The sequence below is a fragment of the Clarias gariepinus genome, chromosome 22, assembly GCF_024256425.1.
Source record: "Clarias gariepinus isolate MV-2021 ecotype Netherlands chromosome 22, CGAR_prim_01v2, whole genome shotgun sequence".
In the NCBI taxonomy this organism is placed as follows: Eukaryota; Metazoa; Chordata; class Actinopteri; order Siluriformes; family Clariidae; genus Clarias; species Clarias gariepinus.
This window is the reverse complement of record NC_071121.1, coordinates 7001993-7019261: the sequence shown is the minus strand read 5'-3', so window position 1 is coordinate 7019261 and position 17269 is coordinate 7001993. Positions and strand designations below refer to the sequence as shown.

General features: G+C 42.1%; 1 protein-coding gene across 2 annotated transcripts in view; it reads left to right on the top strand.

Annotated features, from left to right (window-relative positions):
* Positions 1–17269, top strand: part of kmt2d (lysine (K)-specific methyltransferase 2D) — a 31762-nt gene that overhangs the window by 4014 nt on the left and 10479 nt on the right. Inside the window, exons 1-38 of one of the 2 annotated variants that reach the window (XM_053483001.1) lie at positions 58–419; positions 692–774; positions 1037–1148; positions 1351–1553; positions 1978–2087; positions 2189–2351; positions 2449–2620; positions 2731–2845; positions 3132–3313; positions 4696–4850; positions 4969–5118; positions 5528–6321; positions 6435–6545; positions 6984–7097; positions 7194–7298; positions 7403–7584; positions 8067–8231; positions 8315–8424; positions 8541–8582; positions 8703–8888; positions 9979–10164; positions 10253–10369; positions 10472–10729; positions 10831–10911; positions 11037–11120; positions 11219–11380; positions 11478–11562; positions 11650–11888; positions 12007–12080; positions 12199–12249; positions 12343–13908; positions 14020–14184; positions 14310–14449; positions 14566–16310; positions 16397–16517; positions 16603–16690; positions 16783–16849; positions 16944–17176. In XM_053483001.1, coding sequence (XP_053338976.1) covers positions 726–774; positions 1037–1148; positions 1351–1553; positions 1978–2087; positions 2189–2351; positions 2449–2620; positions 2731–2845; positions 3132–3313; positions 4696–4850; positions 4969–5118; positions 5528–6321; positions 6435–6545; positions 6984–7097; positions 7194–7298; positions 7403–7584; positions 8067–8231; positions 8315–8424; positions 8541–8582; positions 8703–8888; positions 9979–10164; positions 10253–10369; positions 10472–10729; positions 10831–10911; positions 11037–11120; positions 11219–11380; positions 11478–11562; positions 11650–11888; positions 12007–12080; positions 12199–12249; positions 12343–13908; positions 14020–14184; positions 14310–14449; positions 14566–16310; positions 16397–16517; positions 16603–16690; positions 16783–16849; positions 16944–17176 — 8682 coding nt within the window. In that variant the 5' untranslated portion in view covers positions 58–419; positions 692–725. Of the gene's footprint in view, positions 1–57; positions 420–691; positions 775–1036; positions 1149–1350; positions 1554–1977; positions 2088–2188; positions 2352–2448; positions 2621–2730; positions 2846–3131; positions 3314–4695; positions 4851–4968; positions 5119–5527; positions 6322–6431; positions 6546–6983; positions 7098–7193; positions 7299–7402; positions 7585–8066; positions 8232–8314; positions 8425–8540; positions 8583–8702; positions 8889–9978; positions 10165–10252; positions 10370–10471; positions 10730–10830; positions 10912–11036; positions 11121–11218; positions 11381–11477; positions 11563–11649; positions 11889–12006; positions 12081–12198; positions 12250–12342; positions 13909–14019; positions 14185–14309; positions 14450–14565; positions 16311–16396; positions 16518–16602; positions 16691–16782; positions 16850–16943; positions 17177–17269 lie in introns of those variants that run through there. The other variant, XM_053483000.1, reaches the window with a different exon arrangement.

Sequence of the window (17269 nt, the reverse complement as noted above, 5' to 3'; positions counted from 1 at the left end):
GCGGTTATGAACCGTCACAGGAAGCGAACCACTCGGAAGTTGTGTTTTCTTTGTGTATCTCCGTTTAGTGTTGTTTTCTATGAAGGAAGTAGCATTACGTGATCATTATGTACGCGTTATAAATATTTTATTGCCCCTACGTTTCGCTTAGCGACCGTACCCCAGTGCAATCGTTGCTTTATATTTATGGGTTTATGAGCGCGAAGTGGATTTTTGTGCAGAGTTTGTTAAGCCCGGTTAGCAAGCTAGCAATCGAGCTAAGCTAAACTAGCTACATGTACTGTAATCCGTAGCTAACTGGCGGATAAAAGCGCATTTACGAGCAAACACACACAGATCCTTAGCTGTCGTGTGTAGCTGACGGTCGCTCCTGCTCGGTAGTTAAGAGGATGAGTTGAAGACGCGAATGTGATTTAATGGTTTGTATTTTGTCTTGTTACAATGTGGTATGAACAGCGTATTAGTACAATGCATGGTTCCTTTAATCCTGTCAGATCCAGGCAGAGTTTGGAACTTTTTTTTTTTTGATTGTGTTTATCTGTAAGCTGCATGTCTTTGAAAAAGCAGTCAGTTTTACAGATTTCTACCTGTGTATGTTACTTAACTTTATGTTAAACCTAATAGATGCAAAGCTTACTTACTTGTCTTGTATGAATATTTGAAGGGTTTATAGCAGCTGTGCTCTCTTCAGGTCTCTTTTAGGGAGATCATCTTCAGGAGAAGGAATGGACGAGCAGAAGTCAAACTGCGAAGAAAATGATTCAGAAAAAGCAGGTTAGCAACAAATCAAACTTTTTTTTGACACGGATGCCAGTTTTATTTTTGTTCTGGATTTTTCTTTGCACTGAACATCGGTGAAATACATCTTATTGAATTGACCTGTGAGAATTTCTGCATTTAAAAAAAAAAAAAGATTTTTAACTGTTATTTTGTGATTTGATGGCTTTCTTTGAATGATTACATAGATATTGTTCCCAGGGACAGTGTGAAGACAACATTTTTAAACATGTAACTTTAACCTATTTCTACTTCCTAGCTGATGACAGTGCCTCTACAAACGAGACCGTCCCGTCTCAGGGGGAATCAGAAGCCCCTTTTGCTGCAGAGGACATCTCAGGCACTACTGTGGACCCTTCCATTGCACCAGCGTAAAGCCTTTTATTACCATTCCATGTTATGTTTTTGCATTTAAAAGCTATTTGAGTCTGAAAAGTTATGCAGAGTGTGGCTTCAATGATCAGAATGTCACAAACAAACTTTGAACTGTGAATCGAATCTTCCTAGGTTTCTGCATGTCCTAAATTTTTTGTTGTAGCAGACAACTATATCAATCTTGCATTATCTGTGCAGGGAGATTGTCAGAGCTTGTGCGCTTTGCAACTGTGTTGAGAGAAGTCTTCATGGACAGAGGGAGCTCCGGTGTTTCGGGCCCTCTTCCCTTTGGCCCGATCTGGAGCCGTCTACCTCCTCACTGCCATTAGCTGGAAATGATGACCTGTCTTCCATTGGCTTCTCTGAACCCATCAGTCCTGCGTCTCTTTTTGATGACAAAGGTATGTTCAAGATTAATTTTATTTTTGTATTTATTAAAGGAGGTGTGAGTGATTCACAACTTGTTCAGTTTTCATTAAATTAAGTGAATATCTGCTTGTGGTCTGAAAATCAGAAGATTGTACACAGCCCTGGTTCTGTAAATTGGAAGCGGCACTGACTGCGCCATACAACGCTATTCCAACGAATCGCCAAAGGGTCGTTACTGCTTGATGAAGTTTTATATTAATATTGGTCAGTTATTAGTATCGCTTCTGTGAGTTTGTGGGCGGCGCTTCTGAAAGCACAAGGGAGGGAGGTTTGCATTTATTTCTCTGTTGAATTTAAATATCAACTGTCTTTATCCAGTGTTGCTGATTCCTCTTTAAAAGTATGATCTCATAGTTTTTTCTGTAATGTTAATATGTAATATATTTTGTTACACAGGAAGCTGTTGTGTTCACCACTGGTGTGCAGTATGGTCAGAAGGGGTGCAAAGGGGCGAGGGAGAAGAGCTGATAAACGTGGATAAAGCGGTCATCTCAGGGATACAGCAGGTGGACTAAAAAAATCAATTTGCACATCAAGGATACGCAATGTGATATGATAAGTTCTCTTGAATGTTTTTTTTTTTTTCTTCCTTTTTTCTGTTGTACAGCCGTGTGATTATTGTAAAAGAATGGGTGCGACCATCAGGTGCCGTGCTGCAGGTTGCTCACGGTTCTACCACTTCCCTTGTTCGGCTGCGAGCGGATCGTTTCAGTCCATGAAGCAGTTGGCTCTTCTCTGTCTCGAGCACATAGACCAGGCAGAAGAGATGGGTAAGGAGCACTGCTAAGGAAAAAGGACATTGGATGACATTTAGGATTCTGTCTAAAAAATATTTTATTTTACCTTTTTTTTTTTTTTTTGGTTTAGCTGGAGAGGAGGCGCGCTGTGTGTTATGCGACTCTGCTGGCGATGTGCAAAGGTTACTGTACTGCACAGGCTGTGGGCATCACTACCATGATGCGTGTCTTGAGATCAGCGCCTCACCGCTCCAGCGCTCTGGATGGCAGTGCCCAGAGTGTAAGGTGTGCCAAACCTGCAGGTATGTTTTTTTTAGAGACCGCGTTCATTCTAATGTTAAAAAACATTTAAGGTTGTTTCACTGGTTAAAAAATATGTCTTAAACATATATATCAAATATGTCTTGTGTAGGCAACCGGGGGAAGACACCAAAATGCTGGTCTGTGATGCATGTGACAAGGGCTATCACACATTTTGTTTGCAGCCAGCCATTGACTCTGTTCCCCCTGACTCATGGAAGTGCAAAGTAAGTTCCATCCGGGTTTGACATTTCAAAGTACACATACTTAAAAATGAGCAAGATGCAAATGTACAAAGTTAAGAAGTAACAAAAAAAAAAAAAAGAAATCACAAAATAAAAATAGAAGAGCGTGTTCACGCGTCAAACTGTTGACCCGTCCAGACTTTCACACTTGCTGTTCAGCTTGTTTTTACACCTGATAAAAATGCTGCAAACTAAGCATCTGATCAAGAGACTTTATTTAGTTTAAAAACAATTAAAATAATGTTTTTTCTGCATGTTGTCATTGTAGCGGTGTCGTGTGTGTAATGACTGTGGAGCTCGAGGCCTTACTCTCCCAAGCTCTGCACAGTGGTTTGAGATCTACACACTCTGTGAAAGCTGTCAGCGACGGCGTGTATCTGTCTGTGGGGTTTGCAGTAAGGTCACCGAGTCATCCGTCACACTACAACACCGCTGTTCCATCTGTCACAGGTGAGTCCATTCCTCCAGACCCCCATCTCAAACAGTGGGTCTGACTTGATTGGCAACGTTTTTCTTTTTTTATTTTTGTAATGTGGGTAAATTTTAATATTGCTTTGGTGTGACTGTGTAAATTTTAGCGTAGCTAATAGAGATGCGGGGGGCGGGGGGCAGGGTTGGTTGAATCACAATTATTTTATGCACTGATTCACATGTCGCATATTAACATAACATTTACTGGCGTTATGTTATCAAAAGTTGTGCCTCCGATCAACCTTTTCCTCGAAACTCTGCCAGCGAGTTAGTCTCAAACCAACTTGTTACACATGCTTACATCAGTCTTGAAACACGCATGTTATACATAAGCAGCGCATACCTGCTTTAGAAGCTGTACGTATCGGTGTGTTCACAATTACTCAGCCTGCCGTCAATACTTTGAACACATTTAAGGGGTAAACCATCTACAGAGGTTTTTCATTCTTAGTGAGTAAGTAAGAAAACTACTATAAAGCAAAGGGTTACATTTAATTATTTGTGGTCAGAATAAAGCAATGACGGTATAAAACTTTCAAGTTATGACAACCTTAAAAAATACTTATAAATAATAATTATGAAGGTTTAAGGTCTTGAAATTGTAAACAAAAATTGTAGTTGATTATAGTTGAAAAAAATGTGGGTGGTGACTGTTTATCCCCATCCATTGTGCCTAACTTGGGTCATTGGAAAAGTCTCATTGATCAGCTCACAATAAAATATCTGCTCAATGGGAAAAACTTTAGTCACCGTGGTGCTGCTTTAAGTTTGTGAGAAATAACATCCAAGAAGTAATCCAAACAGAAATCTGTCACAGTAGTCCATTTAGTAAGCTCTGCCTATTGAACTCGCATTTGTACAGCGCCCCCCAAAGGTCATGTTGTAAAAAAAAAAAATGTGCGCACTGAATGCTCAAGGGGTTAAAAAATGGCAACAATGTCAACTTTTGCAATTCGTAGAAGCTCAGTGGTCCTCAATCAACCTCTTGCGGACGAGCTTTTTGGTTCATTAATCCGCGCGCTCACTTTTAGTAATCTGCACTTACGGTTTATTATTATTATTATTTTTTTAAACCACATGACCCCGGTGGAGCTCCATACATTTATATACTTTGGATTAGAGTGAAAGTCAAAATACTTATACCATTTAGGACAGCTTGCCTGTCTCGTATAGACAGTAATATTTAACTTTGAAGTCCCTTGTGTTATGCAGTGAAGACACAGGTTACTAGTTACTAGCTAATTACTAGTCTGCTATAATTTCTATTTTTTACTTTCTTCTGCATGAAGCAAAATGTTCCTACTATAATAAAATATAAAATTTAGCTCCTGAGTTGTTTAAAACGTCATTTCTCATGACAGGTGGGTACACAGTGAGTGTGCCCAAGTCTCAGAACCTCCAGACGAAAAATGCATCTGCATTATCTGTAGAGAAGCACAGACTGTTGTCTCCGTAACGGAGAGATCATCTGAACAGGCAGATGAAAGAACAGATCCAGAGGAACCCATGGAGTTGGGTATGTACTTTTTAAAGTGTCAAAGGGTGTTAAAATTGTTCTTGGATTCTGCAGGAATCAAGTATTTTAGCTAGTTATATCCATTCCTGTATAATATCGTGTTTTATTTTTAATTCAGACAAAGAAGCTGAGGTTGGCGAAATGAAAGAAGTTCACAAGAGCATTACGGAAGAAGGATCACAGCCAGAGAACGTTCTGGTTTCTGCTGATCCACAGGAGACACATCGGGACTTTACCGAGGAGCGGGTCCCCGTGGGCGGGGTTTCAGGTAATCACTAAACAAGCGTGCATGTATTTTACCGATTATGTATTTTCTTCTCCTAAAGAAACATTTGAGATCTATGCTAGAAATCTCGGATTAGGGTCAAAGTGGTCAAAGCCTGTGCTGTGGAAGTGCTTTATGTGTAGAACAAAATGCAATTGATTGTACGTTCATCGATTTTGAGTGCTTGGAGAGAGCAGTACACATCTTTTAATCAGCTAGATACCAGATTGCAAGAACGCTGTTTAATGGAATCGGTTCAGCATGGCAGTTGTAGTGAAAAATGATGACGCCTGGGAAATAAAGTAGTCAGCCCTTGGACTTCAGCATTTAATAACGTGATTTATCAGGTGTTGGATCTTGTTGGCAGACATTACCTCATAATATTGGATGATATCTGTCTTCATTTTAATAGGTGTCGGTGACAGCGGAGGCACACACGGCTGTAGCGAACCTGTTGCTGAAGATGCTGTTAGTATAGAGGACGAACCTAAAGCTCAGGCCACAGCGGACAGCCTCGCTAACCCTGTCACAGACACTACGCTGGAAGCCGAACCTAAAGTAGCAGAGCCCCATGCAGAAGATGTTCAGCCACAAGAGGACGCCAGCGGACAGGAGGGAAAGGAATCGAGCGGTAAAATGGACGTCGCAGTAACGGAACCGACTCCAGTTTCTTCCTCTTCCTCACCTTCTCGTCAGATCCCTCTTCCTGCTGTTTTAGATGAGGCAGAGTCTGTCGCCATGGAAACCTCAGAGGCAGGGTCAGAGGTGCAGAACGAGGAGGTGTCGGACAGGACTCCTCCCCACATTCCTCACATGGAACCCTCTGCCTCGGACACAGATGACCGAGCAGGTCAGTCAGAGGATGAAGATGACGAGGAAGAGCTGTTGGACGAGGCGCACTGTAAGTCCGAAGACGACCCCAAGCAAGAGGGTGATGCTCAGGAAACCGGCATTAAGTCAGAACTGCTCTTGGACGAGATGTCCAACATGAGCCACGGTGATGAGAGTAGCAGTGGCTTCCTAGGCTCACCAGCAGAGGTGGACTCCCAGCTGTTGTCCATGGACCATAGTGTTGTGCCAGCAGGCCGGGCGCGCTCCGATTCTTTGCTCACTGAAAGTGACGAGTTTTTGCCCTTTGATGCTCTCAAGTGTGACGGAGAGAAGTTGAAGCGCAGAGGATCTCCAGGCCGTTCCAGAGTAAAACAGGTAGAATGCATGCATATCTCTATATTATTGCTTTCATCATTTGCATACTCCAGTACAGTTTTGCATTTATGAAAATACGCATTTCTGGTTTGTTTTTATGGACGATACAGCAGGGCAGGGGCGGCGGATTCCCAGGAAGGAGGCGGCCCCGAGGTGGAGGAACCGGTAGAGGACGAGGACGATCACGCCTCAAAGCTATGGCCTCTTGCATCGATGCATTTTTAGTGAGTGTCTTTCTTGTTTATGATGCTTTGGTTTAATTTAAGGAAAATGCTGAATTATTACTTTAGATTTATTGAGTCGTAGCTAGTACAGCTCTCACCCTTTGTCTCCGTCTCTCTTTCCCTCCGAGTGTGTGTGTGTGTGTGTGTGTGTGTGTGTGTATATATATATATATATATATATATATATATATATATATATATATATATATTATTTATATAAATATATATATATATATATATATATATATATATTTTTTTTTTTTTTTCTTGGTAATGCGCTATAATAAATAGGCTCTGCTTCAGATGATCTAAAATAATTGTGTAAGACATCTTCATGGCACATGCTTAGCCACAAATTACTATTATACACAAAAAAAACAAAGTCATCTACACAACTGATCTGCAAGTCTAACTGAGACGTTTTTGTCCTCTTTACAGCAAACTATGAATACAGAAACTGGAATCAACAAAGAGGATGAGGAGGAGGAGGATGACACAATGCAGAATACAGTGGTGCTCTTCTCCAACACTGATAAATTCGTTCTTTTGCAGGTAAAAAAAAATGAGACTTTGTTTTGTCCGTTATATGTTTCTGAGGCTTAAAGGTTTACAATATCAACAAAGCTCTGCTCTCGCTCTGCTTTCTAGGACATGTGTGTAGTATGTGGCAGTTTTGGGCGAGGTGTGGAGGGCCAGCTGTTAGCTTGTGCTCAGTGCTCCCAGTGTTACCATCCATACTGTGTAAACAGCAAGGTAAGCATGTCACCATTGCGACAGTTGTTGTTTTTTTTTTTTACTTTATGCTGCAGCTTGCGCTTATATTGAGAACTGATTTATTTTCCCCATTCTGCCTGCAGATCACCAAGATGATGCTAAGAAAAGGTTGGCGTTGTCTTGAGTGTATCGTTTGTGAGGTGTGTGGGAAGGCCTCTGATCCTGCAAGGTTGCTGCTGTGTGATGACTGTGATGTCAGCTATCACACCTACTGCTTGGATCCACCACTGCACACAGTGCCAAAGGGGGGCTGGAAGTGCAAATGGTATGTAACATGGTGTCTTGGTTTCATTGTCTTTTATTGTCAGGTCCTTTTGCTTACAGTAGAGGATAAATAATAAATAATTTATCTAGTCCACAGGGCTTGGGAATTCTCCTGTGTATATGCACTGGGAACTATGGACGCAGCAGTTTGTGTAGCAAGCGTGCACATAAAGTATATTGATGCTGTTTACTTTCCGCTCTAACCACTATATGTAATATCATGTTATAATAATATCCAGCAGATTTAATGTAAATATTGGGTGAAATGTTTATATTTTATAGCCAGAAATGCATGACAGATTAGTATAAAAAGCTAATATGATCCAGGGTTAGTTGCCAGGCAGTGATAAACTGACGTACAGTTACAGTAGCATTGGGCTACTGGATTGTCCAACACTGAAAGTGTTTGCATTGCTTTGTTGCTGCTGGTGTAGCCTTGAATAAATAGATCAGCGGCTTTGTTTCCATGCTGTTTGTTTGTAGGTGTGTGTGCTGCATGCACTGTGGGGCCAGCTCACCGGGGTTTCACTGCGAGTGGCAGAATAACTATAACCACTGTGGCCCTTGTGCCAGTCTGGTCACATGCCCTGTATGTCATGAGAACTTCATGGAAGAAGAACTGCTTCTGCAGTGCCAGCACTGTGACAGGTACATAGTCATGACTGACTGAGAAAATGTTTTATGCTGCAACACAATGAACATTTGAGTTGAGATTCGTCTTTTGTTTGTAGATGGGTACATGCTGTATGCGAGAGCCTTTATACTGAGGATGAGGTCGAACAAGCATCTGATGAGGGCTTTGCCTGTACAGCTTGTACTCCGTATGTTCCCAGACCTGTTGGTGAGTCGTTTTGTTTCTAATGAAGATTTTATGAGGAAAGTAATTTTTCTTTGAACTGTGCAATGTTCTTCTTGTTCTTACTATTGTGTTGTCTTGCCTTTACACTATTCCTACAGTGCAATCACCAATGATGTCAGCTTTCAAAATAAAGGAGCCGGGTATGTCCGATTTAAGATGTATATACATTTTTTTTTCCCATTTATTTTATCCTGGTGAGTAGATGCCATTATGTCATCCTGTGTGAATGTCTAATCCTGTTGCAAATCTTTCTTCTACAGAGCCGCAGTTCTACCGCCTGGAGGGTGTCTGGCTTACAGAGACGGGAATGTCTTTACTGCGTAGTATCTCCATGTCACCGCTGCATAAACGCAGACAACGGCGTTCCCGACTGGGTACCATATGTATCGATGGAGCTCCTGATGGCGAGCTGAAAGAGGGTGATGGTGATGGAGAGGAGGGGAAAGGTAATTTTTTAATTAAAAAAAAAAAGATAAAAAATAATTGAAAAAAGTAAACGCAACTAGATGATATCAGCTAATTTACCAGTTAGCGCAAAATCTTAGAGCAAGTAAATATTTTGCCTGTTAAATTAGAGAAAGCTAAACACTCATTAATTATTTTTGTGATTGTAGAGTGAAGTTGCTCTCATTTATTCTTTCTACCTGGAATAATTCTGGAGGGACTGTTTATGTTAAACATATGTCTGTGTTGTAATACACTGCCTGCCCTAAAAAAAAAAAAAGGCACCATTGCAGAAGTGTCAAATTGTTTGGGCTGCATTAGGCAAAGAAAAATGACTGAATGATTAGAACTGGGGTAAGAACCCAACACACAATGAAAACCTGGAAGGGTGGTGTTGAACCGTCAACTTTGTCAAAGAATTGTGGTCGGAAGGAAATCATGACTGGAGATCACTTAAATACTTAATAAAGTTGCATGGTTAAAAGAAATCAACAGTTTAAACTATAGCTATGTTTATTAGTGAATGTAAGAAACTCTCCATTCACACACAATGTGATGAGAACTCAAAAGGGTTGGGATTAAACAGCTGCATGTCCATAAGAAAACTATAAATGAGGAAAACAAAAAGGTTTCAGTTTGCTAGGGAGCATAAAGATTGGACTTTTCAATGGAAAAATGTTATGTGGTCTGATTGACCCCATTCCAGAGCGATGTGTGCGTCAGAGTAAGAAGGAAGGCATGTGAACACTTGAGGCAGTGTTATGATCTGGGTTGCTTCACTTGGTCGGCTGACGACCTGAAAGTACTTAATGATGAGGTTATCAGTAGAGTCTTCTTTCCTGATGGCACCTGGTACATTTCAGGACTCAAATTTTGCATGGTTCTGGAAGCATGAGGAATCATTTTCATACATGAACTAGCTATCATGTTGTGTCCTGCGTTCAAAGCTAAAGGTGATGGAATTAAATTTTGGAGTGTGTGACTTTGTTGGCCAGGCAGTATATATTAGACTTGCCTCTTGATAAGATAACAAAACCGATGTCTTATTGCCAATATGAAATGATGAGTTTTGTCCTAAATCTGCATTTTTAGGCTGCGCTGAGTCAATGGAGTGCGACGCTAAACTGGAAGCTCCTGGCAGCCCAGATCGTGATGGTGGTGTAGACAAGGAGCCTGGGGCAGATGGAGGTATAGAGGGGACAGCTGACTGTGACGTTCTTAAAGGAGCAGATGAAACCGATGAAGGAAAGAAGCGGAAGCGGAAACCGTACAGGCCAGGTGACTGCAGCCGCTCTGATATTTGTTTCATCATCACAAAAGGGCGGGGTTACATGAGTGCTGAATGACTTCGTTGATCCTTTTGTAGGCATTGGAGGTTTCATGGTCCGGCAAAGAAAATGTCACACGCGGATGAGAAAGAGCCTGTCTGCATCTGGTGACGGTGTGTCTGAAGGACAGGCAACAGAAACAAAACTCGAAGAAGGCAAGTGAATCTAGCTCTCGACTAAGTATATGCACATGCATTTATGTTTAGGCAGAGGTGTTCATGACCTAATGTATTTATTTATATATATATTTTTTAAAGGACCTCATCCTGACATGGATCCACCTGATGTTAAGGCAGCAGAAGGAGATGGTGAACTTGCCAAAAAACGTAGAGGGAGGAAAAAAAGCAAATTGGAAGACATGTTCCCTGCATACCTACAGGAAGCTTTTTTTGGAAAGACATTGCTTGACCTAAGTAAAAGGGCTTTTCTGGCCCCTCCAGCGCAGAGACATTGTCAGGGTATGCCACGACCCTCGTTTCCTGCTCCTAGCTGTAGACCCACAGTTTCAGAATCGGGTATGACACCATGTAGAAGAAATTTTAGTGAGTGTTAGGGTAATTCTTAAAAATTCCTTAACTTTACATAAAATTTAACATTTACATGTACTTTGTTGTAGTAGAGGTTGAAAACCGAATACCTGAAGCAACCCTGCAGCTCAGGCGAGAGGGTGATGGCTTAAAGCCTCAAGGAGAGAAATGTAAGTTGTGAAACTTTGAAGTGCTCAGAACTTAAATTAAAATAATGGAATATCTTCATATTTAATATGTTAATATTTTAGTTTTAATTTTTAATATAACTAAGTTTATTGCATTTGCATTTCAGTAATTGCAGGAGCAGGTGAGCAACCCTCTATCAGTGATCAGAGTTCAGGTGACACCCCAGCCTCAAACGTACAGAGAAATGGAGGTAAAACTTGCACTTAAATATTTCTATAAATATTTGTTTAGAACAATTTCATCATTATTTTTTTTCTCAACTTTTTTTTTCTTCTTCTTCTTTTTTAGGTCTTCCACAGGCGACAGAAAAACAAGACTCTGAGCAGTTCTTCCGTAAGGTCCTTGGACCCTCTGAAGGAAGCACTCTAAGTGGCACGATTCAAACTAGTATGAGGCCTGTCCTAGAAGGGGAGAGTAATCGTAGTGGTTTGTCTCTAAGAAACCTTCCTGGTAAGATTAAACCGAATGCACATGTAATAATCTGTATTTGCCATTTATTGATATCATTAAATGCAGCTTGACCTTGATTGGTTACATTTTTTTGCAGGTGCTTCCACATCTGGCTCACTGCCCTCGGCTAGTATAATGGAGCCATTTCAAGGACTCTCCCAGTCCCCATTTTTTGATCCACCGTAAGGACAGGACATTATATTTGTTTGTTTCAAAACATTCCATATTTCATTTTAGAACACTATTTAATACATATTTTTGTTTTCCAGTGATCGTGGTGGAATTTTCAGTCCAGAACAGGATGAGGAAAGCCCTTGGGCAACACCTTCCACTCCAGCCACGCCGACTACACCTCCAACTCCTACCGAACAGGAAGGAGATGGCCTGTCATACAATCAACGAAGTTTACAGCGCTGGGAAAAAGATGAAGAACTTGGAAATCTATCTACAATTTCTCCTGTACTTTATGCTAACATAAATTTTCCTAATCTCAAGCAAGACTACCCTGGTTAGTTTTTTTTTTTTTTTTTTTTTTTTTTAAATATGATGTTAAAACTAATTGTTAATGCATTCAGAATAAAAAAAAAAAAAACATTTGTTATAAAAATATTAACAATATTTGACAGATTGGGCAAGCCGCTGCAAGCAGATAATGAAGATCTGGAGAAAAGTATCAGCAGCTGAAAAGGTTCCCTTTTTGGTAAGGTCATAGACATGTATACAGCACATACGCAACATGTGTATCATAACATCAACATAAGCTCAAGATTTAGTATTGATATAAATTTTTTTTATTATTTTTTTTTCCCCTCCTCCAGCAAAAGGCCAAAGATAACAGGGCAGCTCAGAGAATTAGCAAAGCACAGAAGGTAAGAATTTTAACAATTACATTCAATTTAAAGCATTTTTAGAATCTGAGAAACCATTATTTATTAATTTTTTTCCTCTTCTGTTATTGATAGCAAGCAGAGAGTCAAGTGTTAAGGCCTATTAAAACTGAGCCAGTACGAATTAAAGGGGAACGACCCAGTCTGCACCTTCAAATTCCACCACCCTGTGGCTCTCTTTCCACTCCCTCTCAGCCAAGCTCTGCTGGGAGTGCATTTCCCTTTACCCCGGATACAGCATCCTCAGTTTTTTCTCCAGATGGATCTCTGAAGGCCTCAGGTTCATCCGATGTTCATGGTGACTCCTTTCCTAAGCCTCCATCTCAGTCTCCGCATGGTCAATCTCAACCATCGACACCTTATTCACAGCCTTCCTTTAGCCCTCTGCAGGCCTCCTCAGGTTACCCTTTACCTGGCCAACAGGGTGCTCCTCAGGGACGGCCGACCAGTCTTGGTTCCCATGATATGCAGCCAGGAATGCCTCGCAAGGCTCAGCAGGTTGACCCGTTCTTTAAACCTCAGCAGCAGATACTTCCACCCCAAACTCAACAGGCCTCTCAGGAACCTGTTGGCCTACCTGAGAGTCCTCGACCAAAAGCAGTTGGGACTGGAGACCCTCCTTTGTTCTCCCCACCTCATACAGCTCTCCATGGAGACCCAGTGCGTGGCCGACAGGAGTACGCTTCATCTTCATCCCCTTCTACTGTTGCTTCTTCGCCTGGAGGTATGCTTCAAAACAGGGCAGACATGAGTGTCCCTTCTCCACGTTCTTCTGCTGGCCTAGGCACAAATTCCCCCGCAGGGATGTGTGACTCTGGCGATGGCCTGTTCAAAGCTCCTATGACGCCACGCATGCATCAGGGTGATGCTGGGACCTCATCTGCTCCACTTCCCCCTAGCCTATCTCCTAACCATCCCCCCGAGAGCTATCGCCAGTCTCCCTCTGCCTTTTCTGATTCCTGTGTCCAATCTCCTCTTACACCCCGCCCCCAATCAGGAGATGGTTCATCCTCTTTGCTTCAGAGACTGCCTATACAACAAGAATCTTATCCAAAAGTTGCCTCTAGCCCTCAGTCACAGGGGAGTTCTCCTCTTACTCCAGGAGCACTCTCTAATGACGGACACTCTGCGCAGTCACCAGCTACCCCACGATTTCAGTCTCCAGACCCTCACTCACGGCCACCCTCACGACCTCAGTCCAGAGATCCTTTCACCTCATTGCACAAACCTCCTCGCCCATCCTCTGCAATCACAGAGGCTTCCTTTAGAGGGTCGCCTCAGTCCAACCAGCAGACTCCTTGTTCACCATCAGTAGGAGATCCACTAAGTGGAAAACCGTCTGGACCACCTGGTTTTAGCCGCAGCCCCAGCATGGATACACTTCAGATCAGCCAGCAACAAGCAATGGGTTCAAAACAAGTAACCAGTTCCCAGCAAGCTCAGGTTCAACTCCAGCAATCAGCATCTATGCCACCAACCATGGCTGCTGATTTAAATGCCAAGACTCAATTACCAGTTGGAAATCAAGATACACATCATTTACCAGTTATACCAAGCACCCAAGAGCTGCCTGACCTTTCAGCTGGACAGGACCAGTCACTTATTGGTCTTAGTCCTTCAGAGCTTGAAAAGCACAGACAGGTACATGATCAATTCATAGAGGTAGAAAATAAGTTAATTATTTATTAAAAATCTGTTTATTAAGGAGTTAATCATTAACTCTTTTTCAATGTCCCTCTATTTTTACCATAGAAACAGAGACTCAGAGAATTTTTCAGACAGAAAATGCAAAGGAGCTCAGTTCGGCAAGAAAAGGATGCAAATGCTCCCATGAACAATGTTCCAAACTGGCAAGAAGGTGAAATGGCTGTTTTTCAACATGATAAATCCCAGCGAGCACCACCTCCTTATCCGCAGGTATTTTTTTTAAACATAATGATCACAGAGATAACATTCTTTATGGCATATAATTTATGTAGTGAACTGATGTGCATCATTAGTTGCTCTGGTTAATTGTCTTGCAAAAATAATATGCCAATTAGGACAGAGCAGCTGTCTCTCAAGTTGCCATTCCTGGCAAGCTACCTCTACCTATGGGAACAGCAGATGAGAAGCTGGGCCACCCTCCTCCTCCCCCTCCTCTTCCTGGAACACCTGGTATCATGGACCCAAATGTGCTAAGGTATGGTTTGTGATTTTCTTTTGTATCACCTGTTCTATTTCAACTGCATGATTAACATGATTAATAAGTAGGACATGAATCATTAAGATATTTTGATATCTAAAATTTGTCTACAGGCAAGCTGGTGCTAATGTTACCCAGGGGATGTATCCTCGACCACCGTTTCCCACACAGTGGCAAGGTCAGGTTGCTGGACCACGGAGGCTCCCACAACCAACCATGATGGAAATTGGACCCAGGCATCATCTTAATGCGCCTTTAAACAATCCTTTAAGTATGCAAGGCATGCCTAATCCTCTTGCTGTGTCACAAGGCACCGGGTCCGAGACAATGCAACACTCCATGTCAGGACCCCCACCCCAGTTCATAGAATTAAAACATAATGCCCAGAGACTACCAATGGCATCTCAGTTTTTGCCAAGGCCATCTCAGCCACGGCCACCATTTATACAACAGCAGGAGGTGCCTGCTGGGTTTGTTCCAGCATCCTTACCCCCTTCTTTTGCTGCTCCGGGAAATGGTGGGCAAGGTCCCAGACTTGGGTTGCCTCAAGCTAATTTGGGCCAATTAATGAGACAGCAAACCAATATTCCTCCATCCCAACCACAACTGCAGTCTCAAAACAACTCTGAACAGAGTCAGAGTTCTCAAAACAGTGCTGCAGAAGAAACTGTTGACTTACCAGAGGCCGACCTTGAGGATCATTTTGCAGCCAAAGATCTTGGAGAAACAGGAGCAGAAACTGGAGTTGAGGATGAGGATGATCTTGCACTCGATTTGGATCCTGATAAAGGCGATGATGATTTGGGGAACCTTGACAATCTTGAAACAAATGATCCACATTTGGATGATCTGCTTAACAGTGATGAGTTTGACCTGCTTGCATACACTGACCCTGAGCTTAATCAGGGTGACCCCAAGGATGTTTTTTCTGACCAGTTACGACTTGTTGAAGCAGAAGGTGAGGGTTCAGGCACAAAGGTGGAAGAAAAGCCTAAAGTTAGTATAACTGCAAAGCAGTCACTCACAGCTTCCACACCACTACCATTAAAGACTGAGGCTTCCACACCTTCCAACATTTCTCTTCCCCCCAAGGTAGAGCCCTTAGATACCAATAACACAGTGAAGCTTGAAGAGAAAAGCTCAATTTGTGCTCAACAGTCAGCGCAGACTCCGGTGAAAGATGAGATGGGTGAAGCAGTCTCTTTGCTTCTAAGTGGAACACCGTCCAAGATCTCAACTGAGTCAGAGAGTTCATCTGCCTCATTAAGCACTGTCCGCTTGGGTGGTGCTCCATTTCCTCCCCCTAACCAAGCTAATGCTCTGACTTTTCCTCCAGCTACACCCCATCCAGACCTACCCGAAGACACACTTTGTCTGCCAGATGGGGGTGACCAGCACTCACCTGCAGTTGATCTTGACAAAGTAGAAAGCTCACTGGAAGCAAGTGAACTGCCTTTATTGATCCAGGACCTACTGGAGCATGAAAAGAAGGAACTTCAAAAACAGCAACAACAGCAACAATTGAATGCTCTACAAGGGGGACTGGGCAGCCACCTTCACAATATTCAGAATCAGCAACAGCCTTCTGGGGGACCAGGCCAGATCTTACTACCCCATCACCGTCCGCCTCAGGGTCTTCTGAGCCAACCAGGAATGGTACCAAGGCCTCCTCATATATTAGCCCCGCAGCAACACAGGATGCTTAGTGCACATCCAGCAGTGATGCAACAACAAGCCATGATAAGAGCTGCACAGCCGGGCAGCATTCACCCGGCTCTCGATCAACAGCAGCAAGCAGCACCACCTCAGCATCATCCAAAACCTCAAACTGTCCCTACTAACTTCTTCCCAGATAAAGGTAAAGCAATAGTCACTGGATCTTCTAGTCTTTGTATGAATTTTATACAATTTACATGATCATAACATGGTGTCATGTCCTTTTAGATTTGGATAAATTTATGACTGATGACATGGATCCCATTGCTAAAGCCAAGATGGTGGCTTTGAAAGGAATCAAAAGAGTGTTGACTCAGGACCCAATGAATGTACCTTCTGGCATTAATAGGTATCTTTAGTTAATTTGGTGTTAAAAAATATGTTGCCATTTTCCTCCTACAGCAAAGGTTGACATTTATACTTTATCTTTTTAGACAACAGGTATCTCTCTTGGCCCAAAGGTTGGCTTCAGCACCAGGAAATGCAGATGCTCAGGGTGTCATTGGATCTGGACCATCTAAGGTTGGTGAATTGTCCTTTTTTTTTCCCTTGGTTACAAATTTCATTATTTCAGAAGTTGTTTCATCATTTATCATGCATTCTTTAAATTTCAGGAAGGGGAAAGCAGTGACAAGGTTCAGCCACGACCTAATCCTCCACAATTTGTCCAAGGCATCATTAGTATGTTTTTTTTAATAAAAAAATATGTCTGCTTATGCTAAAGCATTAATTTCAACATATAAAATTCATTATTTTAATTTCTTTTGCACGATAGATGATGCTGAACAGCACCAATATGAAGAGTGGCTTGTACACACTCAGCAGCTGCTACAGATGCAGCTAAAATTTCTGGAGGAGCAGATAGGAGCACATCGCAAATCTCGCAAAGCACTTTGTGCTAAGCAGCGTACAGCTAAGAAAGCAGGACGTGAATTTGCAGAAGCTGATGCTGAAAAGCTGAAACTGGTCACTGAAGAGCAAAGTAAAATCCAGAAACAGTTGGATCAGGTGAGCCCTCTCTCTCATACTAATTGATTTGGTCATCTCATACATCTGTTGTTTATTTTCTAGATTTCCATGTTTTTTTTTTCTTTTTCTTGT